Here is a 25,262-nt window from a genome sequence, read left to right as displayed (position 1 = left end):
ACTATCATTAATCTCCGGTGGTTCCCAAATCTTGGGTTGAGATGCCACTGTCTATCATGAAACACTAAGTTAAGAAGATCTACAGAAATGGAATTAACTTTAAATCTAATTGTCAGTAGCATATTTAGCCTTCAATGTTACAATACAGAAAATATTTCAACCATTTAAATATGACAACTGACAGAAAATACAGAATATGTTAAAATGGTTAAAATACATCTCATTGATTTCATTCATCTTTTTCTGTTCTCCTCAGTAAAGTGCAGGAGGATTGAACTCCCAACCAAAAACCAGGAAGAACTTTTTTCTCAATACTAGTTTTAATTTTATGCAGCAACCCAACCTCTTTCTCTGCTCCCTCACCAGTTACAGTGTAAAAGGTTATTATCCCTGCAGGCTGGTCGATATATACTCCAATAACGGGGCTAAATGGGACATCATTGACGTCTTGGTGAGCGCAGTTGAACCAGATCTCGTAACGCACTCCTGACCAACACAGACCCCAAGATTCATCATTTTCCCCAATACCACTTGGCCTAAGATCTACCCTCCTTGCTGCTTCTTCGTAGGTGGCTCCAATTACCACCCACCCTGAGTGCTCAACCTCCCAGTAAGCTCTGCTGTTCCAAATACTCTCTTTGCATAGCACCTTAAAAACAAGAAAAGATGATACAAATAAAAAAATAGCATTTTTATTTCTTGACAAGTTACATTTTCTCATTGTACTTTATTTTTCTGATTTACCTGTGGAGAATATTCATATCTCTCTGGTCCATCAAGTACAGGACAGACCTCCTTAGTCTTACGAACTACCTTAGAGCAGTCATCAGAAATCCACAACAGCTTGTTGGCAGTTTTCTTATCCAACGTCAAATCTTTCCAGTCTAGTTTAGGGTGGAAAACAAAACAAAATAAATCATAATACTTTGGTATTTACATACTCACTTGGGCAAATACCTCGAGACAAAAAGAGCTCTTACACTGCATTAGCTCAGCTCTGCTTGTTGGCTCTGGGATACCGGGCACATATTCACAAAGTTCCTCTGAAAGCAGCAACAACAAATGTAAAAAATAAAGCAAATAACAGCATGAACGTTTCTACATGATGTAAGTGTTAACATTTGCATTATAGATTTCATTACCTTTTCTCGTCTCTGCATTCTTGCTGGATTTGATTTTCTTCCCTACAGTAATAATAGTAAATTAGAAATTTCTTCCTGTTAAACACAAAGTTTGGCTACAAAAGGAAATCTGACCTGCAAGATTATTCCTGAAACTTTAATAGATATTTGGTATATGTTAGAAATTTCTCAGTTTTATTTTACAGATTTGTACCTTTTAATTCCACAATTTGATAACTTGCAAAAGTAGATTTACTACTACTACTATCAAAAATAAATAATAGTAATATTTGTTCTCAAGACTTAAAGCATGGAGTTCATAAATAATGTTTTTGTTACAGGGTAACACAAATGATCATTTCTATTTTTAGAAAATTAAAACTTCTGGAAAACAAATCCTACCTGGTTTGGTGGTCTCAGAGAGGACGGTTGTAAAACTTTGTCTACTCTGCATCTCAGGGTTAATGTGTTAACGATCCACGTCCGTGCAGTTTGATTTATTCAGAAAGCCATGTAACATCTTCTGCCTGGTTTTAAATCCTCCACAAAGATGATGGTGGCTTTAGGAGTGTCTCAAAAAGGTGTTAGTGTCAGTGGAATGAGGGCTCAACTGAGGGGCATGTGCTTGACTTTGACACACGGAGGAAGACTAATGTAGACATCTGACCTCAATGAAACCTAATACATATGATGAATGGAGGGTGAAGATGTTTTTATACTTCTCTCAGAGTAAGATCAGAAAAAACAAAACAGTTCAGTCAATATTATCAGCATGGATGGTACTGTGCAGTAAGCAATATGAACATATTCAAATTAGAAAATAAATATCTGCTGATGACACTCATACAATACTATGTTGTATTAGGTTGGATTTGATAATATAACACATTTTGCTATATAATTTCTCACTTTTCATTAATTTTAAATGGGGAGATATATTAAACCATGCAGATGACCTGACTGAACATTGTTGGATTTTGTACCTGGACTATTAATGATCAGAGCACTTTTGAATGACTTTGCCTTAGCTGTTGACCAGGTTAAAACACTGATCAGCAGTGGACATTGTATGACAGTTTCATTATTGCAGAGAATGAAAACAACTAGTGAAACTGGAAAATCCTCCAGGACCAGAGAGAAGAGTTCACTGGCAAACACCTGGTGAGGGAGCCTTGATGCCTAGAACTCAGCCAGGCCCAGCCCTAAAGAAGCTACAGGATGCTTCAACAACATTAGGGAAATATGTTGAGTTCAAATGCAGCCTGTGATGGATGAATGGCAAAGGTGGAGGTCTGGATGTGCCCATTTGTAACGTCACTAGATCTTTGGATGTTGAGTGTTAACATGCCCTGAACACTGAACTGTTGTGTGAAGTTTAATATTATTAACTAGATATAATTAGGCTCACATCCACACTCAGCTTTGGCTCTGGAACCTAACTCCAAGAGAGGTTTTGTTTGTTACTTTTTCCAAGTTCTAGAGTTGCCCAAAGGGAGGTGTTTAGCTGGTGTGGCGTCACTACTTAGCAGAACACCTTGGTGTTCTAGTTTTGTCTGATGAAGAACAGTGTTGACTCTCTGAGGCTTTGAGCTATAGGGGGATTTCTTACTGTTGTTGGTGCTTATGCATCAAGCAGCAGTCCAGCTTATCCAACTTCCTTGGTCTCTAAATGTTGTCCTGGGAGGGTTGCAGTCTGTGGATTGGAACATACATTGATGATTGGTTTTGTAGTCGCATCAACATACCTTCAGCCCTATGTCTTGTACACTTGCGTGGAGAGAATGGCAGAGTTGTCAACTGATCACCAGCTAGTGCTAGGTTAGATCCTATGGTGGAAAGGCTGTCAGACACATCTGGTAAACTCTAGGTAGTGAGAGAGTACTGGACACATCTGGTGGAGGGCCCTGTCTGTGAGATATCAACTCACACCTCAACAAGAGTTTTTCAAATGTACCAAAGTGATTAAGGTTTAGAAATCTGAATAAACTACAAAGTATGATCAGGGTCTCCATTGCAAAAGCAGTTTCTACAAGTTATGGCCAGAAAGTCACTAGTGCCCGTCCCAGTTGAACTTATAGAATTTGTTGGTTTTCAAGCTGTAGAAGGAGGCCATTAGGGCTTAAGCCTCCAGTATACTCAGGTGTACGTCAGTCTGCGGAGGTCCGCGCATACCAAATTAGAGTCTAAGCGGACTCCCGCAGGGCATGTCCATGCAAAGCTTAATTTTTACAACCACGTACGCGTGCTCGGTGTCTCACAATAAAATGCCCGGCAACGGACTGTTTTGTATGCGACACCAAAATTAAATTTCCCTTCTTCATCCCTGATCTAGTTTACTGACCTTTTCTTTTGTTTTTTGCCAAAAGGCAAGCGATCGCTTCCTCATCGTCAGTTGACGCCATGACTGAAATGGTGAGAAATTAAGGAATTTGTCACGAGCAAATTAAAATCAGGCCCAGCGTGACTGTGGGAGGTTCTGGAGATTTCCTGGTGGGCTGGTCTGATGATGCAGGGCCAGTGCTCCCCGTTTTTTTTTAGAACTTTTTAGTAACAACATATAAAAACAGAACACGGCTGGGGCTGCCAGCTCTCGTTTTTTTTCTTTTTTTTGGCAACATGTCAATCAATCCAGTAGGCGTGTCAGCAAATGACCAATCAGCAACTTCAATTTGTCTCAAAGGTAAACGCCCCTTGCCTGCAGAGCTGGTCTGCAGCTGCTCAGGGTGGACGTTCGTGTATGAAGTCTCAACCCTCTGTGGACAGTGCACATCGAGTCTGCACAGAAAAAGGTCCACGCAAGTATACTTTAGCCTTTAGATGTCACTGGAGTCTTCTGACATAGCTGATATCCCAGGTGATAAGACTGCAGTGGCAAAAACACTAGCATAGTAGGAATTCTGGAAGCCACGCAGAAGGACTTTCTGTCAGCCTCAAGGTTGTTTTGGCAAACCAGTTACAGTGACTTGAAGGAAAGTAAGGCTTGGCCTAGGTTGTATCTGGTTTGGGTGGTGAACTACAAACATGGTCTGATGAAATTGTTGAGAGGTAAATGAAGTACACTGAGAATCTCCCTAAACTAACCACCATGTCCACCTTTGAAGAGGCATAACTTATTTTGACAGAGGTTGTTAAATTAGTTAAAAAGCTCACTAACAGCTTGCATCCAGAAGTGGGCGAGATTAACACTCTGTGCATCGTAGGGCTGCTGTGTTGACATTTCTCTGCAATGTTGTAATGAGAACTGTGACTGCCTATGGAGTAGCAGTCTGGGCAGGTAGTTTCACTTTTAAAAAGTGTAACTGGAGAGTGTGTTTCAACTATTGGGAATTACACTGCATACTCTTTAAGGGTAAGGTTTTGGGAAGTTGGGAAGAAAGTTCCAACCGATTGTCAATAGACCAGACCTTTATCTTTGCAGAGTTACTGGTCTTTCTGATGGGGTTATGGAAGGTTGACTCTAAGTCAACATGTGTTTTGTAGATCTGAAAAGGCCTACAGCAATGTTCCCCCAAGGGATTTTGTTGGGTATGCAGTGGGAGCATGTGGGGGATAAGGTTGCCACTTAGGGCTATTCAGTCCTTATAACCAAATTCTGTATTCTTGGCATGAATTCAAACTTGTTCCTGGTGCAAGTTTGACATTGCTAGGGCTTCCCCTTGCCACATATTCCATTTTTCTGCTTAAGACATTGTTGTAAATGTGTCAGGTTTGATAATTTTAACATGCATGTTTTTGGTCTGTGAGAGGAAACCGGAGAACCTTGAGAAAACCCATGCATTCACAGAGAGTACGTGCAGACTCCACCCAGAAAGGTCCTCGGCCAGGATTTGATCCAGCGATCTTCTCGCTGAGAGGCAACAGCTCTACCAACTGTGCCATCATACAGCCTTGAGGAAATACAGTGAGAAAATTTGCTGCTATCCACATTTGTATGATTTATTTGTTTATCACTTGGACCTCAGTTACCCAAAATATGTGACTTTGTTCTTGTCTTTCGAATAGATCATGGACACTTTAGAGAGTTATTGTCTTTATTTAAGCTGTAGGGAAAATTGTGGATCCCTGAGAGTAGCACTATGCTGCAGCTAACCCTAATTTGAATTTACTAGTACATTTAAGAAAGTGTGCACTCAAATGGTTTGCCTGGACAAATGTGTTGTAATTAATCAAGTTTTAAGGAGCCCATCTTCACAGAATAAAGATGTATTCAATACCACTCAGTCAAACACACAGCTTGTATGAATCCTTTATTTCATAACAATAAATATATTTATGCTTATAATCAATGTAGCATATTTGTAGTTATTTTATTGTTTTATCATACAGTGTAACATAACTCATCAGTCTGTTGGTATTTTTAGTTATTAAATTTTATATATTTAACAGTTTAAATAAACTTCATATAAGTGTACAGTATACACTTCTTGAAAACAGTTATATTATAGGAAAAATACTATTTATACATACAAATATATCACTATAAACCTTGACTGGAATAGTTATACTAAAATATGAATGGTCAATAGAAAATCTTCTAATTGCACATAGCTCCTTTTGCAATACAACACCATTTAACATGAGTGCATTTGTTTTGATTCTAATGTGTTACCCACAAAGGTTTTGGACACGTCTAGCTTGATTACATTTGGAAAAAATGAAAAAAATAAATAAAACACACATTAAATTATCTTGTGGTTTCAGTTGTTGGTATGAAGCTGCCATCCTAGAGAATTTAGTTCAATTGGGGGGTTATGTTTCATTCACTTAAGTCGGGTTTTATGAGTCTGGTTTTGTTCTTCATTTTTCCATTTTTAGGATCAAACAATGAGACTGTGTCCCCACCCAAAAACCTGGGATCATTTTTTCCTCAAAGGAGCCCCTAATCTGCTGCACAAGTTTAACCTCCTTTCTACAGGTTTCCTCCGCTCCTTCCTTTACCTCCTCCACAGCATAGAAATTAAGTAAACCAGCTGGCTGATCAATATATACACCTATAACAGAGCATTTAGGAATCCCTTTTATCTCTGTACTGTGACCATTGTGCCAGGTATGATAGCAGGAACCACTCCATCCGAAACCCCAGGATTCTTCATTCTCTCCAAAGCCACAGGGTCCCTCACTGTTTCTCCTCCCAGCTCGTTCGTATGCAACTCCAACAACAACCCATCCAAAGAACTCCACCTCCCAGTAGCCTCTGAAGCCCAGGATGCCTTCTTTGCAAAGAACCTTTTAGAGAATAGATTAAAATGTAAGTGCAATTATTAGGAATTTAAATAAAATAAAATAAAAAACAAAGCTTGGTTTATGATACTGCTAATGAGGTCCAGTACAATATAGATCGATACAAAATCAGTAAAAATTTAGCAGTTCAACTTTTGACAAAAAAATAATAATTCGAACATTTTGTAGTTTTCTTTCATTCAACCCCCAACTATACAGTAATGGCCTCTCATAAGGACTATATTGCCCTCAATTCAATGCTATAGTGCCACTGCTGTTTTTTTGACAAACAGTACTTTTGCAAACTGAAGTCATGGCTGCTGAACTGGCCTTTCAAATTAGAAATTTAATTCATGTCACATGGAAAAGTTTTTTTTTTTTTTAAACAAAATTCAACTTTACAAACATAAGATTCACAAGAAAGTATAAATCATGTCAGGACATGTCTCTTTAAGAAACAGAGCATTGCGCTTAGTAACTGGGTGCTGATTGGCTGTTACCGTCTGTTTACCTTCACTTTTTTCCAACTAAATTTCAAGTGTTGCTACTGCATTACAGTTTTTAAATGTTCTGTGCATTCAAAAGTTTCTGGCGGCAAACCAAAATGCCAGAATTGCTTTTTTTTACCAAAATGCTTAGTAACCCGGGCACTGATTGGCTCAGAAACCATCAGTTCTGTTTAACCCGGCCGCTGATTGGCTGTTAAGGCTCCAGTATACTTTCATGTCTTGTCAGTCGTGTAGAAACTGAGCGCACTGTCCGCAGAGGGTTGAGACTTCATACTCAACCGTCCACCCTGAGCGGCTGCAGAGCAGCTCTGCAGACAAGGGGCGTTTACCTTCGGAACAAATTGAGGTCGTCGATTGGTCATTTGTTGACATGCCTACTGTATTGATTGACAGGTCGCAAAAAAAAAAGAGAGAGCTGGCAGCCCCAACCGCAGCGGTGTTCTTTGTTTACATGTTGTTATTAAAAAGTTCTAAAAAAAAAACAAGGAGCGCTGGCCCTGCATCAGACCAGCCCACCAGGAAATCTCCAGACCCTCCCGCAGCCACGCTGGACCTGATTTTAATTCTCTCATGACAAATTCCTTCATTTCTTACCATTTCAGTCATGTCGTTAACGGAAGAGGAGGAAGAGATTGCTTGCCTCTTGGAAAAAACTAAAGAAAAGGCCATTAAACCAGATCAGGGATGAAGAAGGGGACTTTAATACATTGGTGTTGCATACAAAACAGTCCGTCGCCGGGCATTTTATTGTGCGACACCGAGTACGCGTACGCGGTCATAAAAATTGAGCTGTGCACGGACATGCCCTGCGGGTGTCCGCTTCGACTCTAATCCGGTACGTGCGGAGCTCCGTGGACCCACGTATGCGCGAGTATACTGGAGGATTTACAGTAGCAGACGGTCGCTGTTACACTAGTAACAGTGGGTTTGTTTACCTCCGCTCTTTTTCAACTGGACGGCTCCCAAACGTTCTGCATGTTCAAAAGTTTCTGGCAGGGAATTGAAATGCCAGTAAAGGATGCTGACGATTAATGAGAAAGTGGAACTTCTGGACAAACTTTAAGCTTGCCGTACCTACGCGGTTGTTGTCGGTCAGCTACGGCATGATTGTTAAGATGGAAGCTGCACTGGTTGTTTGGATTAATGATTGCAGGAAGAAATAAAAAAATCATCACTTTGGATAAAAACGATTTGGATTATAATATTATAAAATTCTATATTGAATTTTTCTGCATGGAGAGGCTGCGTCTGCTGACAGCAGGAGTGGAGGAGTTTGTTACCACAAGTTCAAAAATCTGATCGCCAAGGTGGGCTACAAGTCTGAACAAGTTTTTAATGTGGACGAAACGGGCCAGTTCTGAAAAAGGATGCCATTTCGCACTTTTATTATGAATGACGAAGCCAAAGTGCCTGGTTTCATATCACATTCATCTCCATCTCTTCTAGTTTATCTTCATCTTCTCTGGTGAATGCCCATTTAAAATGTATATTTTATAAAATGTTTAAGAGTTTAGAAAATTGTTCGAAACATCGCAAGGACAAGCCCTGCGGGTGTCCGCTTCGACTCTAATCCGGTACACGCGGAGCTCCGCGGACCCACGTACGCACGAGTATACTGGAGGCTTTACAGTAGCAGACGGTCGCTGTGCGTGGGAAGGGTTTAAAATGCTAATATATAGTATACCTATATATAAATACTAAAATAAATTACTACTTACAACGACTATAGTAAATACTAAAATAAACTACTAGTTACTACTACTATTACTACTACTACTACTACTACTACTACTACTTGTGTACATAATTTTGTTCTATCTCATGTACCACATGAGATGGTAATGACAATAAAGTTTATTTGAACTTGAACTTGTACTACTGTATCCCTACTTTGTGGTTTTTCACTTATTGTGGGGTTGGGGGGGGGGGGGGGTCCTAACACCCGCGATAAATGAGGGATGACAGTATATATATACATTTATAAACTAAACCCAGCTCACCCTATTTTTTCCCACATTGGTTGTTCCACTTCATTTGAAGCTCAGTTCTAGAGGCATGGGAGCTTGAGGGGTCTGCACAGAACTACATTCTTCTGGACATAGATTTCTGAGGTTGTTACTGGGATCTGTTGGAGCCACTCTTCCAGTTCAGAGGTCACAGCACCAATGATCCCTTCAATGACCACTGGGACTGCTGATGTTTAGACTCTATAACTTTACTATTTCCTCTTTCAACCCTTGGCATTTCTCAATATTTTATTGCTCCTTCTTCGTGATGTTACAGTCACTTGTAATTGCTACAGCTATCACCATTGCATTCTTCTGTAGCTTATCAATCATCACAATGTTTGGTTGGGTAGCCAGCACCCGTTTGTCAGTTTGGATCTGGAAGTACCACTGAGTTGCTACAGTCTCATCTCTCATCAGTTCCACATTGCAGCAGTTAAGGGCCTGTCCACTGTTGGTACCCATCCCCACTCAGCCTGGTTTATGGGACCACCTTTTCATGGTTCCAAATGAACTGCTATGATGTGACTATTTTGACATAAGCAGACAGAAGCCGTTGACTGGTTACGTCATTGAATGACACACCCAGCAAAACTGCAAACTACATTTGAACCTCCATTTACTCTCTGGTCATGTTGAGTGTGTTGTTTTTGCTTTTTTTCTGGAATGGAAGCTCCCAATATAGTGCCATGGACCAATGATGAGGCCTAGACCTTTCTTACTTTATTGGCTGATATTTGGATTCAGCGAGAGCTGGATGGTGCCACAAGAAATAAACACATTTCCAGAGATATCAGAGATGATGGTGCAGCATGGCTACACCATTGCCAGGATAAGCTAAAACAAAAACTAAAGTCCAATTATAGGGTGATTAAGGATTACAGCAGAGGTGCTCAAATACAATGACCTGTTACATTACCGCCCACTTTGCACTGATGGTCCTGTCCACAGAGTGGGGAAACAAGTCATAGGGGCAAATCACCTTTACCTGAGAAGAACCAATAAGTCAAGAGCTCAGTGGAGTTGCACCAAGTGCTCCAATGACCATGGGGATTACTAATGGCATGAATCTCCACAACGTCTGCATTTATTCTTTCAGCCCTTGGTATTTCTTGAACTTCTTGTGTTCCTTTTTCCTGATGTTACAGTCATTTGGGATTGCTACATCTATCACCACTGCCTTCTTCTGTAGCTTGTCGACCACCACAATGTCCAGTTGGTTAGACATTACCTGTTTGTTAGTCTGTATCTGGAAGTTCCACAGTATCTTAGCCCTGCCATTCTCAATCACCCTTCATGGGGTCTCCCACTTTTGACTGTGGGATTATCCAGTCCATACATAGCACAGATGTTCCTGTACACATTTCCAGCCACTTATTATGGCATTCCATCTATGTTTTGCTTGCCTGTATCTTACATCCTGCTACTGCATGTTGGACAGTATCAAGAATATTTTTGCACAGCTTGCATCTTGAGTCCTGTCTGTTACGGTAGATCCTGGCCCCTGTGGCTCTTGAGCTGCTATGATAATTGCCTCTGTGCTGTTATTTAGTCTAGCTGTTTTTGTTGATATCAGCCACTTCCTCAAACTACCAGTGGTACATGCCATGCAGGGGCTTGCCTTTCCATGATAGTGCCTCTTGTTCCTCCTCCTCTACCTTGGAGTTTCTGCTGCCTGAGACATTCACCTACCAGTTCATCATTGGGGTCTTTCTTCCTGATGTATTCCAGGACTGTTTTATCCTGTATAGTGACTCAGATACTCATTAATGCTCTGCCACCCTAATTTTTCTTAGTGTCTTGGGATGTTGAACTTGAGGTGAAATCCTCCATGCATTGCGAACAGCTTTTGAGTCAATGTCAGTGGCTTCTATCTCCTCCTTTGGCCAGGTTGTTATACTAGCTAGGTGTCTGATGACTGGCACTGTATATATGTTGATGGCTAGGACTTTGTTTGTCATTCAGCTGACTCTTCAGAACTTGCCTTACTCTCTGTAAGTACTTAGTTGTCACTGACTTTCTTGCAGCATGAATGTCATGATTGTAATCTGTTTGTGGGATTCTCAGATATTTGTAGCTGTCCTGGACACCAGCAATGTTGCCTCAAGCTAGCTCAACCCCGTAAGTTGTGATCAGCTTGACTTTTATGCTTATACTTTGGCTACATTTATCTAGTCCGAATGGCATTCCAATATCCTTACTGTAAATCCTGATTAGGCAGATAAGTGAGTCAATGTCTCACTCATTTTTGGCATGTAGCTTGATGTCATACATGTAGAGGATGTGACTGACGATTGTTCTCCTTTGGAAATGGTATTTGTAGTCAGTCTTAGCAATGATCTGGCTGAGGGGGTTCAGGCCTATGCAAAACAGGAGTGAGGACAGAGCATCACATAAATATATGCCACATTTGATGCTGACTTGTGCAATTGGCTTTGGATTGACCCACATGTTGTGTTTAGGTAGCATGTGCTGCATGCTCACCATACATGTTGGTAGAAATCCAGATTTGCATCTGACTTGAGGGCCCTAAGAATAGCAAGCATGAAGTACTTGTACCTTTAAGGCAAATGAATCATGCAAGAATTGAATTGTGTGTCTCGTATTTTACTGTTATCCCAAAGCTCCTGTTGTGCTGTACGCCTGACATAGTTCAGGCATACACCAGAAGTACAGGATTGGTAAAATTGTATGCGTTCTTGATTTTTTTTACAAGTCTTGTAGAATTTGTATGTGCAGATCCAAGTCTTCACAGCCAGTTTGCATTAATCTAGGGGGCAAAACACACACAAGTGACGCACAAGTCTTAAATACAGTTAAGCCAAATTTGTTCCCGTAGAGTGTCCGTTGTAGCAGTTTCAAAGCGCTGTGAGTGAGCCTTAAACTAAAAATTCAAGTTCCTTACACAACTTAATAAGGGGGTGATCATTAATAAATGCCATGCTGTTTGACCAAAGAAGCAGTTAAACAATAAATATACCTGTGGAGCATATTCAAATCTCTCTGGTCTATCCAAGACAGGACATGTAATGTCATCAGTCATACGGGCCACTTTAGCCCCTCCTTCTGTGATCCACAGCACCTTATTCGCTGTCCGGTCATCTAAGGACAAGTTAATCCAGTCTAAAAAGAGCGAGGACAAACATTTACTTTATAAAAGACGTTGTGAAACAATAAAATACAACTTTGAAAATGAACTTACGTTTGATGAGGTCAGCTCTGCATTTGGGTTCAGGAATATTTGGTTCATAAACTGGAGTCTTCTCTGATGAATAAAAGCAACAAATACATAAGCTTTTTAAAATAAAGCATTTGAAAATTTTCCATAATTAATACATTGGTAATAAGAGTACTACTTACCTGTGGGTGTGTTTTCGGATTTGGTTTTCTTAGCTGTAAAACAAAAATAAAATGATTGCTTCTACCAAATCAACCAATAAGATCATGTTTTTGACTTTATCATATTCGATGCATAAAGCGAGGTGTGTTTCAACAGGTGATGAAGGGAGAGTCTGATATCAAAAAATAAAGTGTATACTTAGAAACCCATCTGCCTCTTGCAGATCATCACATCAGCACTGCATGTTTTCTGGAGCCTGTGGCTGATTCATACCAGGCAGCTGAAATTACAAAGACACCTCGCATGCCGCAGGGTCGGGTTCGTTCACACCACAGCTCAGCCTGGAGCTCAGAGCAGATTATCAGCAGAGATGACTGATGTTATTTGTTTGTACAAATCAGATAAGCTAGGGAAGCTGATCCTGCGCTGGTGCATTGCGGTAAATATCAACTGGAGATTTTAGAGAAGTTAATAAAACTGATTTAAAATCTTTTATAATTACAAACTGCTGTTTAACTAGCCTGATGCACGCTCGATAATACAGGTAGAAAAATCTCACAAAGTGAAGTCGAGTTCTCTGGACAGATTCAAAAAAAAAAAAAAAAATTTGTTGACACGTTTCATCTTTAATCCAAAAGACTTCATCAGTCTGAGAAGCTGCAACAAACTGTCTAATAAATAGCCCCTTATCATAAGTGGATGTGTAAATGTTGACTTTAAGCTGTGACTGCATCTTTCAAAGTAAAAGCTAATTAATTTTAGTTTCAGTTTGCAGTAGCTTGCTAGTGTAAGCACACAACATTCTAGTTTTGTTTGATTGAGGATGAGAGCAAGAGAAGGGATGACTTACATCTCAATGACACAGCATTGAGATGTTAAACTGACATGCATAAGCAGTGAGTTATTTATATCAATGGCTATCATCAACTCCAAAATAAAGTATCACAAATAATCATCATGCAACATTAGAAGTATTTATGAAAACTTGGAAGGAAAAAAAAACCTTAATTTAAAGAGAATAACAGAACAATTTGCATTAAATTTATTTTTACAGTTTAGATTACAAAATGTCCCTGTACTAATTTAGATATGTATTACTCATTTAGTATGGCTTGTTTACACCATGCAGTATGGGTGCCACATCTATCAGTTAGTAAAAATATCTGTGTTGATTGGAGGCAGAACAAGACTGTTAGGATGTTCTGTGCCACCTGTTTGGATGTAGCACAGAGTGATGAAAATGTCTGCTTTGTGTGGCCTCATTACAACCTGACACCAACCGTTTAACCTCAGTGTGGTCACCACGTCTGCCCATGTAGAGCTGTTTAATCAGGTTGTGATGCAATTTATAGCAGATCTTTCAGCATAGATGACCGACGTCCTACCCATTTTAATAAAGTGTATGATTTGTTTTAATGTCAATGACATTTGATTCAGTTATCATTTAGTTAATTAGCATTATTTTACAATTCTATAATTCTGCTCTAATCCACATTCAAATTAACATCATGTAGAGTGTTAAATTTATTCCCTAACAGTGTGAAATCCTTTTTAGCACAAATGATGTTGACACGTGCAGACTTTTGCCTCCAGGCCATAAAACCACTCTAAATGCCTCATAATGTCAGGCATGAAATTACCGAGTGAGTGATCACACTTTCTAAGAAGACATAAACTCATATGACCCATTCCCCAGGGATCTGCCTCAGTAGATAATTAAAAGCATCTATGAAACTGACTAAATTGTTTTATATAAAATGATTAGATGATTGTAAAAAAGCTCGATGTTGCAATATTATCAAAATGTCTACTTTGACCATTTTCTTGTGTCACCAGAAGAAAAACCTATCAAATAAAATTTAGTTTGCTAGAACGTTTCAAATATTTAAAATGAAACTCACCTTTATTCGACATCCGGGTTTCTGAAATGATTCTGCTAGTAGTGGGCATCTTCAACCATGAGTCCTAGGTTGGACTTGTTGTTGAAGTTACAGTGATGGACCTGCCTCAGATTCACTGTAACTAAGAGTAAAGGTAGTTTTCGTTAAGTGGACCATGTGACAGCTTAATGCCGTCCTTATATACTTTTGTTGCAGGACAGAGGTGAAGAAAGCTAGCTGGAGGCGTAGACACGAACACGACAGCGTTTGCCAATAGGAAAAGGAAGGCCGGAGGTCTGTAATTGGAGCTGTACATGAATGTGTTTTACCTTAAAAAGGTTGTAGGACACCTCTGTAACCAAATAAACCCCCCACCTCATTCTTCCGACATTTCTCCCATGGATATTTTCACACCGCACGGCGACTGCGTTGATGCATTGATGTTGGATGGGGTGGTTGGCGTACACAAACACGCATTCATCAGTATGCATACATACCCTGACGCACACATTCTGAGCATGCAGTTGCAGATTTAAATCACAGTTGGAGAATTCCTGGTGTCAAACTTAAAGCAGCGTGAAGTCCAACAGGTGCAACTTTGAGATCATAAGAAACGCCTCGTCATTGCGTAACTTTGACAGTTGATGGCGTGTCAAAATTTCTCCCTTTCCAACAACTTTTCAATGAGTCTTTGAAATAAAAACTTGGAAAAATAAATAAAAATTGTATTCCCCTAATACCTAATATTAAAACTGTCATTCAAATAAATGATATAGAAAGACAAACAATGACAAACAATTGAATTGTTGAGTTTCCCTGTGCATGCTGGATGTCTAGTCATCCTTCTGTCCATCTGTCTGTTTGTTCATGCATCTGCCCATCTATCTATCTAAATTTTCAAATCTATTGAAGGTGTATACTGTATAATCATTTCACCCTGGAAAAAGAAAGGTTAAAAAAATTAAAAACCCTAAATTAATGACTTTCATGCTTTTGATGAGTGTATGTCAGCTGCTGACTGTATGCATCAAAAAGCTATAATGTTTTAAATTTAAAGTTAATGTCAAATTAGTCATTAGATTTATTCTTGTTGTTATTTTCATAAAAACAAAAACAACACCAAATGTAAATGTTTCCAAGATCACAAATCAAATGATTCAATCAACAGTAAAGCTCAGTGGGATGTATGTAGAGATGCCTGTTGATTCTGATATTTTGTATGGTATGGTATGGTATATAGTTTATTAATTTTAAAAAAGTACAAAACAATTCCATAACAATATAAAAAAGATACAAAAGATTTAAAATGAAAGGCAGCAGAAAGAAGAAAAAATCTTATTATATCTGCCCCTTTTTTTCAAACAATTATTTCAGACATAATAATCTTCAAGTAACAGAACAAAATGAATAGCTTTCTAATTTTTCTAATTCTAATACAAAACACACACTAAGCTACTTCATATATACTTTTTTAACAATTCAGTTTTGATCTTTTTCTTAAATACATTATGTCATGCTTCAAGAGGAAGGAAGTTTAAAATAAGGGTTGGTCTTGATGCATGAACTATTCAGTCTCAAATTGTAGTTTTAAAGCTTTATTTAGGGTTATAGTTACATACAAACAAGCAATTAAATTAGAAAGACCTCACTGAATTTGATAAATGGTAAATGGACTGTACTTATATAGCGCCTTTCTACCTTATCAAGATACTCAAAGTACTTTACACTACAATCTGTGCCCTCATTCTCATTTGCCCATTCATACAGCCCTCTATATAGTTACAGATAATAATCAGTGATTTATCACATTTATACACTGATGGGACACATCAGATGCAACAGGGGGGTCAGTGTCTTGCCCAGGGACACTTGGGCATGTGACTCCAGGTGGAATTGAACCCCCAACTCTTGCATTGGAGGACGACTGCTCTAACCATTCAGCCACAGCCATCCCCATTGATGACCGTAATGTTGAGGCTTTAATACTAAATGTCAAGAAGCTGCTTCAGGTGACCGAGAAGGTGATTGTAAATTATGATCGTATCACTATCTTAAAGAACTCATAACAAAGATGAGAACACGTTTGAAATTTAAAGGCTCAAAATCATAAAGTCCCATGATTATTTGCTACACTATTAGATGGTTTTTCTGCATAATTTGTACTTGTTTCAAGTTCAAGTCAAGTGGACTGTCATTCGCATCCCATGTGGTACATGAGGTGGAATGAAAGTATTCACTCAGGGTCCCAGTTACACCCAAAAATAGCAAAAATATGAAGTATAAAAAGAAACAATAAGATATACACTAAGATATACTTTATACCATCACAGGTAAAAATAATTAAAAAAAAACACAATATTGTATAAATGCAAAACTGGTATGTATGTTCTCTGATTTCAGTGTAACACATATGGGATTATTGTACCAAATGTTTCCTATAATCATGGATGATGGATGGACGGATGGATGAAAAATCTGTAACTGACACTCGACCAGTGGTTGCCTGATATATCATACTGGACTTAACTAATCTCCTGTTTTGCATTATTGTGAAAACAAGTCACAAAGACTTGAAACCTAAAATTGGCGGCAAAATCAAAAGCATCTCGCTGGTCATAAACCCCTTCTTAACTCTAGCCTGCAGGCTGAGTGTTGGAGGTGTTTACTGCTCTTGGCACCGCAGCGAAACCTCATGTCAAGGCTGTCTCGTCCTTCTTATGTTCCTGCATGCCCAAGCAGGTGACTGACTGCAGCTCTGATTGCTAAACAGTACATTCCAGGCACATTGCACGACCAGAACTGTCCCGCAGTACACCATGGGAATCTTTGAATATAAAAATTGTTGAGAGGATAGTGGGTCTGCTTGTGTGTTCAGGTTCCAAATAACAGTCAACCTGCTATTAAAGCTGTGATGTAATGAAAGTAATCTGCCACAATAAAATTTTCAAAATACATATGTGCATTTTTATTCTCACATGAAAATGTTTAGCACATAAAAAATGCAAATATTAAGGACTAATATATATATATATATATATATATTATTTTGTGTATTTGATTTAAATCAAGCTTATTAAACACACTTAATATTGATAATATGTGCATTAATTTTGGAGTTCACTAAAATCAAAACAATAAAAAAACTTATCTTTCTTGGGATGCTGTTGGTTTTCCACATGGCAACTACATCAAATTGTCAAAATGTGGCTTTACACACAAAGACGGGGTGTCTGTACAGTGATATTACAGTATATCATATTATTGTGGGCCAGCTGGCTGGGTTCTGACATTGCATTTAATTGCCCTACTTTGGACATCTTCATATCTAGAACACATCTGAGTTCATGGACACCAACCTTTAATGTATCTCCTAAGTACAGCTGAAGAAAGCATTCACATCATAGCAGTGCTTCAGGGACTGATGATGACAATGGGAAATATTCACAAGGTAATAAGTAGTTGACATTTGAAAAAGCTCCAACTCAAGAATAATGTTGAGCGATCCAGCGAGGGTTCAGCTCTAGAAAACGTTTTTGGTTTTCGTGTTCAGATTTTAGGTGGTTTGGGCATTTGGTAAGGATGCTCTCTGGGCACCTTCCTAAATAAGTACTTCGGGCATGTTCGACTGGGAAGAGACCCTGGGGAAGATCCAGGACACGCTGGAGAGACTACGTCTCTCAGTTGGTCTGGGAACACCTTGGAATCCTCCCAGAAGAGCTGGAAGATGTGGCTGTGGAAAGAGAGGTCCGTGCCTCCCTGCTTAAGCTGCTGCCCCCACGACCCGACATCAGAACAAGTGGAAGATAATGGATGGAGGTATGTTCAGATTTGTGGTACAAAGCAGATACTCGAGGGAAGTATCACCAAACTTGATATTTAACATTTTTACCTAAATGCATGTGTGCTTTCATGACAGTTTATATTTTAAAATAGAACAAATAGCAGCTTGCTTCATTCATTCAAACTGTCCTCCCAGTCAATTTTTCTGCCTGATCTGGACTGAATTAATATTTTCCTGTCAGACAAGGCATTTAAAAGCCATGGATCACAAGATCATGAAGACTTTTACCACAGCATCATCTTATTATATATTTTTATTTTTATTTACCGTATTTGCCAGCCTATAAGTCACACCTTTTTGCCTAATTTGCATACCCTGCGACTTATACGCCGAAGCAACTTATTTATTGATTTTTTCCCCATATTTATAAACTTCTTTTCAACTGATATTATTGTTTTCATTCTTTCTGACATTGTAAATATTGAACACTACCATTTTCAGCCACTAGATGGTATTCAAGTACTGAGGCATGCCCTTGTGTCATGTAATAGGTAAAAGTGGCTATTAATGACACAATCGGCTTGCCATAGACTGCGACCTTCGTACAGCTCGCCTGCAACAACTGTCAAATCAACTTCATTTCGCTGCGCTACCTCGGCGAAATGCAGCCAATTTGACCACTGAAGTGCATTCATTAAGTAAAAGTTCAACTGAGACACACCTTTACTATAATATCAAGCAAACAAACAATTGTCTTAGGTGCTTATCTTGTTAAATTTTGAAGAAATGTGCAGTGTTCCTCCTTCCTGATTTCCTTCCTCTGTACACTCCCGGAGCACAGAGGCAGCAAATACTTTTGAAATACAGATGCTTTGACTGTCAAAGTGCATTTACGAAGGAAAAGTTCAACTAAGACACATCTTTATTATAATATCGACCAAAAAAATTGTTTTTAGGTGGCTATCGTGTTAAATTTCGAAGAAATGCACAGCTAGTCATCCCTCTTCACGCTCCTGCTTCCAAGAATCAGTTTTTGAATTGCAACTGATTTGACCATCAAAGTGCATTTATTAAGTAAAAGTTAAACTAAGACACACATTTGCTATAATTTCAAGCAAACAAATAATTGTTTTTAAGTGTTCATCTTGTTAAATTCTTGTTAAAGTCCTCCCGTGCTCACTCCCACAGCCACCATTTGGCAGCCAATTGATTTTTGGCACAACACTGGCCCACATTTCCAGGTTCAGCCCACATTTCTGGGTTGTCAGTAGTAACATGTAACAAACGCAACGCATCAGTGGTGACACATAATAGGTGCAACGTATATGACGAAGCGACTTATTTCTGGATTTCTCCAAATTATTAGACATTTTTGTACAGATGCGACTCATACTCTGGTACGACTTATAGGCCGGAAAATACGGCAGTTGGTTAAAAGAAAATGATATTTCACAATGTCAGGAAGTGAAATGCAATATGACATTTTCTGAATCAAACCTTTCATTCATCTCTTTCCTTGACTGCTTTTTTGTGCAGGGTCGTGAGGAGCTGGAATCAATCTCCAGTGGTCACTGTGAGAGAGAAGTTGTGCACCCTGGGTAAATCCTTCACAGGGCCACATAGAGACATATGAGACAGACACACACACTTACACCTAGGGACAAGCTAAAGCTACCTTCTTCATAACGTGCATGTTAAAAATGGAATGGAAAAACCTATGCATTCACAGGAAGAACATACAAATTCCACACAGAAAAAATCCCAGGCTGGAGGCAAACCTGTGACCTCCTTGCTGTAAGCTGACCACACTAAACAATACACCACCGTGTCAGCCCTCAGTCACCTGTTCCTGTAAAGTTAAACTGACTTTCATGTTTGTTTATGCTCTGATGAAGGCCCTCATCATAATTCTGTTTGATATGGCTCAAAAATAAATCAGTGTGAGTGAAATGAGACAAACGTGCCCTAACGTCTCGTGTGTGACTGACTGTTGTTGGATATCTTAAAATGCATGTGAGATGTCATGCATGGCATGTGTCCTAAATTGGACATATCAGACTGAAATGACTACACAGTAACTTAAAGTTACCATTTGAGTCATAAATCCACATATATTCTACTGTACTGTAAAATAAATGGTATGCATCTTAAAAGTAATTTAAAGTAGAGGAAGTTGGTAAGTTTCTAGGCATAAATTTACCAGCTAAACTATATTTGAGTCACACAACTTTTATTTAAAACAGAAATTTGTATTGTATTTGCTAAGCTTGTGTTTCGGTTGCATTTTAAACCTAATGTTAAATTTAAAACTTCGGTTTTATATGTTTGTGGGGTTGCTTATTTTATTAATATGGACCCATTTCCCTCAGAGAATTGAAAAAGTACATTTGAATTTAACTGGATATTATATTAAAATTAAGCACTTTGAACGTATTAGTTTGTAGGCCTTTATTAGAATAAAATGTATTTTAATTGTATAAACGTCCAAGTCAGTAAAGTCCTTTAAATGAAAAATTCATTTAGGTTATTTGAATAATTTCATATTGTCTTACACTGCTAAATTAAAATGTCACAAATGTCAACAGCAACAATAATGCAGTGGAATTTTTTTGATATTTGCTCTAATTTCTTTTATTATTTCAAAAATCAATGCTAAATATACGATACGATTAATGCGATACGATTAATACGATACGATTAATACGATACGATTAATACGATACGATTAATACGATACGATTAATACGATACGATTAATACGATACGATAAATATCATTCTGGTTTCTAAGTCACACAACAAAAAAATCTCTATGTTATGTTTTTCACAGGTATCAGCGCTGTAAATAAGTAATTTTTATTGACAGATGTTTGTGTAAAAATCTGATATGTAACTAAATGAACCTTAAATTTTTGTCTTTACGATTAGCATTATATTATGAAAAAAATCTAAGGGAAAATTAATTATTGATCGGCTAATAAAAATTTAATGTTGAGAACAAACAGCTTTGATGAGCTTAAGTCAAAGAAAATATAATACAAAAACTCTCCACTCGTTATTATATTTCACGTTTTTTAGCAGAGACTTTTGTTTAAGAAGAAGCAAAAAGGAGAGTCTTTTGTGAAAACAACAAAAAAAAGGTATAAATTACATTTCTAAATGTATTGGAGTAGATAAACGCGAGAGTTTTGCCACGTTGCTTCATTTTCTGCTATTCTCACGTCATGAGTCATGATTTAGAAGTATAATCTTACCACAGTGGAACATTACTTCATCAATGTCATGTGAGCATGCAGACTGTGCCATACCTTCAGCTGCTCTGGAGCTTTCCTTTTTCGCCTGCCCTGTTAACAGCGAGGAGGAGAGCCAAGGGATTATACTGGTGACATAAAAGAACATCCCAAGTGCTCGTACACTGGACCGCATGTGAGTTCACAAACAATTACAGAGAAAATGGGTTCGAAGAGTCGTGGAATAGGAGATGAAAAGCTGCAGAAGATAAAAGATGCTGGTCTGAACTAATAAGCAATTCTTATTTTCTACTTGTTTTTCCTGACATTCTGCAGAACACATGGCTCAGACGTTGAAAAGATCGAAGAGTAGTTTTTGCAACATTTATTTATTTATGGATTTACTTCTTAATATTAGAAAAAAGTTATTTTCAAATATATAAAATAGTTTAAATGTTTCCCATCAAAAATACAATTTTAAAAGGTCAGTTTTTATGAAATAAGCTATTCCCTTTTTAAAAACTGGCTTTTTACTGACTTTGGCCCTACAATTCAAATGTTTTTTATTGCAAATCAAAATAGTACAAATATTAATACATTTGTATATTTGTTTTAATTAATTAATGGTTTGGGATCCAACCTTTCCACCTCTGACAACCCTCTGTTGGACTCGTTCAGTCTTTGCCTCCCCCTACAGGCAACAGTAGTGTTATAAGAAATGTGATCTTTCAAAGCATTTATGCTTTTACTATTAAAACTATATTAAAAATAAACATAGACCACTAATAATCCCTTTTATCTTAGCTTATTTAAAAACAATACGCAGCAGCTGACTATTAAATTATGGATTTATCTGTGTGTTTGAAGCCTTTAAAAAGTGCAAATGCATAATTTGTCACCCATGTTCCTGTTTGGCTGTTATTGCTCCATTTTTTGCCACTTTAAAAAAAATAAAAATATTTGCTTCCTGTGCGGTTTAGAAAATCCCAACAAAAATAAAGCCTTAACCTCCAGTTTGTTCAAGAACATCACTAAGTTGTATGCCGTAAACTTTGTAAAAAGCTGCAAATTATTATTTTACACAGAAGTATGGAGTTCTGGCAAAACAAGTAAAAAAAAAACGAGCTCTGTTTGGTGTTCTATATCTCACAGCACAAACATCATTCCAAGTTCAAACTTATCACAGAAAGAACTTTAACTGACTGAACTGCCATTTAACAATCTTTAATTATTTTTACTCAATCACAGTTTAGGTTTTATGAATTGTTGAGTGTTTACTATGAAAGGTAGGGTGTAATGAAGTCATGAACTCTAACTTTTGTGCTGTCTAAACTTTTTCAAACTCTTTATATTCCCACAAACTTTGCACTTTGTGTGCATTTTTGTCTTCTTTCAGCCAGTATGTCTTTCATTGCTGCAGGATTTACTCAGTGGTGTAGTCTACATGTTTGTACTGGGTATAATGTGCTTAGAAACCAAAGTACACTGGTTAGTACAATTTATTAGATTTTTAAGCATATTGAACATTTCCAAAGTTCTCTGATGCTTATATTTGAATACATGTACAACAAACTTTGTACAAAAGTTGGCTTTGCATTAAAACATGTTATAGAATTTATAAAACATTATCAAAGCAAAACATGTTCAATTATTAAGTAGTACGTACAGAAGTATCAATTATACAAAAAACAGGTTGAATCAACTCATTGTGTCTATAAAATGTTCCAAATGTGTTGAAAATGACACATGCCCAATGATATGTCATGTATCATTGGGCACTTTTAAGTGGGTATACTGAAATTCCCAAGGTTTTCTAATGGGTACTCTGTATGCGTATCACATAGACTACACCACTGAATTTACTGTTTTATCAAATTCCTCCAGGGTACCGAACACACATCCAAACTCATTGACTTGCATTTCTGAAACACAGAATTTTCTCGACAAAACTGGAAGTGAACAATCTTTTTAATGTGTCATATTGCCGACATAAAACACAATGGACACATAAAATTTCACTTGTGTGATAAACAGACACTTCTGCCTCTTATTGTTGGGAAAATTATTTTCAGTACAAGCAGCGACTATTAGACTGAGGCTTAATTTCTAGTCTGCGTTTGTGTCTGCCTCTCTGATTCATAGTGCTGTCAGGGAGTGAGAGACTCAGGTGAGCAGTTACTACGGTGACCCTATCTTGCTACATCCAGTGACTTTGCATTACTTTTGCATCAAATGGAGACCAATGTGTTTGCCTGGTGGATTTTACTTTAAATCATGAACATATTAGTGCAATTTTAAGTTTATAGTGTCAACTAACCTCTGACAACACAGATGTGCAACAGAGAAAAAAATACAGAAGCCTAAACGAAGCCTGTTTTTAGCACATTCATGTGATTTGATGACTATTGATCGCATGTGGATCTCGACAGTGAAATGTCTTTGTTTTGTTTACAGCTGTCATTTGGTGTAAGCTGCTGAATTTGAACAGAGTATTCAGCTGATGCTCTGCCTCATGTCATGCTAACCCAACTAGCTGCTTTGTACAAAGCCACCAGGTGAAAGCCAGACTGCAAGTAGCGTGCGTGCAGTTTTTGAAAGTTTGAACAAATCTGTTTATTGGTTTATGATATTTTGCCAACACTACAGACATACACACTTGTACCCACACTGACACACACAAGTAAATGTGTTGTTTTACAGTGGTGGGTGATTACAGTAGCACAGTTCATGTGTGTGCGCGTCATCAACGTGCACAACAGCATGGCAGCACTGATGAGTGCTCATCTTCCACTCACACCTTTTTTGTTCATTGTTGTTTTTAACTTTTTGCACCTGGACTGCTCTTCCATGCTTACGGGTATGACCACAACGCACTTTTGGAGTTGCGATCCTCAGTGTACGGGGACTTTGGGCCGACTCTTGTGGACTCTGCGGTGCGGCGGACATTTTGCCCTGGGTACTTTGTTTACTTGGGCGCAGTAAGAGAAACACGTGGAGAGGAAAGAGAGATGATGTTTTGTGCAGGACCAGCCAGAGATGCAGCAAATACATGTCTTGCATCTAAAAGATTTCAGCTGCTTTTGAGAAAAATGAATATGCTCTAATTTTCTTAGATTTATCAAAAGTTTTTTTTTTTTTTTTCATTCAACCTTCACTTAGACAGGTTAATCTCATTGAGCCTCGGGGACTCATTTACAAGAGAGACCTGAGACTGTGAATTACGAAATCTTATTATCAAAAATGTCTTGTTGTGGTTTTAAAAATAAGGTTCTGAAATGGGTTGAAAATTATTTGCACAACAGAGAGCAAATTGCAATTTTTAATGTCACAGCGGGATTTCCTAAAATGTGGAGTTCCACAAGGATCCATTTTGGGTCCATTGTTGTTTCTCATATACATTAATCATCTACCAAAAGCATCTATTTTGTCACCTACCTTATTTGCTGATGATACCTATCTTTTTGTTGCTGATTGTGATCTTGACTGACTTATTGATAAGGCAAATTATGGGCTCATTCAATTTGCTCAGTGGTTTCAGTTAAATAAACTATCACTTATCCTGATGCATGCTCAATAATCCAGGTAGAAAAATCTAAAAAAGTTAAATCTGGTCCTCTGGACATTCAAAAAAAAACAAAACAAAGCAAATCAACAAAAAAAATGTAGAAACGTTTCGTCTCTCATCCGAGAGACTTCCTCAGTCTGAGGTGCTGTGTTCAGCTCAGTCTTATAAATAGCACCTTCTCAGAGTGGATCAACCAGTTTTGCTGCTGACAACCAAAACCAGCTGATCACATGCTCAAGAAGGACCATCAGCCTAACAATGGATCATTAGCACACTGATGGCTGTTTACTGTTCACAGAGGGCTGAGTGATACTAGCAATCACAGCATTGTAAGAGGGGGACAGTTGAACCCGGAGGCCTCCACCCCTGTTTAACGATGGACGATTTCTTTTCACAAAGATGGCCTCCTTTACTCCTCTCTCAAACCATCGTTCCTCTCTGTCCAGGATGTGAACATCTTCATCCCTGAAAGAGTGACCGCTGGCCTGGAGATGAGTGTAGACCGCAGAGTCCTGGCCTGATGATGTTGATCTTCTGTGCTGGGCCATCCTTTTGGCCAGTGGCTGTTTTGTTTCCCCGATGTAAGACTGATCACAGCCCTCCTGACACTG

At 38.3% G+C, this 25,262-nt stretch overlaps 2 protein-coding genes and 1 long non-coding RNA gene across 4 annotated transcripts; all 3 read right to left on the bottom strand.

Annotated features, from left to right (window-relative positions):
* Positions 1-229: 229 nt before the first annotated feature.
* LOC119423473 (tripartite motif-containing protein 16-like protein) lies at positions 230-987 on the bottom strand. The gene is made up of 3 exons (XM_037690870.1): positions 981-987; positions 745-884; positions 230-649 (listed from the first exon to the last, which is right to left on the bottom strand). Exons 1-3 carry the CDS (start codon positions 985-987, stop codon positions 230-232), a joined length of 567 nt encoding a protein of 188 aa, XP_037546798.1.
* Positions 988-997: 10 nt separating this feature from the next.
* On the bottom strand, positions 998-1,692 carry LOC119423803. The gene is made up of 3 exons (XR_005187480.1): positions 1,524-1,692; positions 1,143-1,184; positions 998-1,043 (listed from the first exon to the last, which is right to left on the bottom strand). It is a non-coding gene; the product is annotated as an uncharacterized LOC119423803 (long non-coding RNA).
* A 3,765-nt stretch (positions 1,693-5,457) lies between these two features.
* LOC119423460 (stonustoxin subunit beta) lies at positions 5,458-14,299 on the bottom strand. 2 transcript variants are annotated; one of them, XM_037690855.1, is made up of 5 exons: positions 14,098-14,299; positions 12,217-12,249; positions 12,059-12,121; positions 11,837-11,979; positions 5,458-6,347 (listed from the first exon to the last, which is right to left on the bottom strand). In XM_037690855.1, the coding sequence occupies exons 1-5, from the start codon at positions 14,144-14,146 to the stop codon at positions 5,919-5,921; spliced, it is 717 nt and encodes a 238-aa protein (XP_037546783.1). In that variant the 5' UTR covers positions 14,147-14,299; the 3' UTR covers positions 5,458-5,918. The 2 variants fall into 2 exon arrangements, with proteins under 2 accessions (XP_037546783.1, XP_037546784.1); XM_037690856.1 differs by having other exon boundaries at positions 11,837-11,958.
* Between the last annotated feature and the right edge of the window lie 10,963 nt (positions 14,300-25,262).

This window comes from Nematolebias whitei, chromosome 17 (assembly GCF_014905685.2).
Source record: "Nematolebias whitei isolate Nwh7 chromosome 17, NemWhi1, whole genome shotgun sequence".
Taxonomy (NCBI): Eukaryota; Metazoa; Chordata; class Actinopteri; order Cyprinodontiformes; family Rivulidae; genus Nematolebias; species Nematolebias whitei.
Note: the sequence above shows the minus strand (reverse complement) of the source record. Positions and strands in the feature narration are given on the sequence as shown.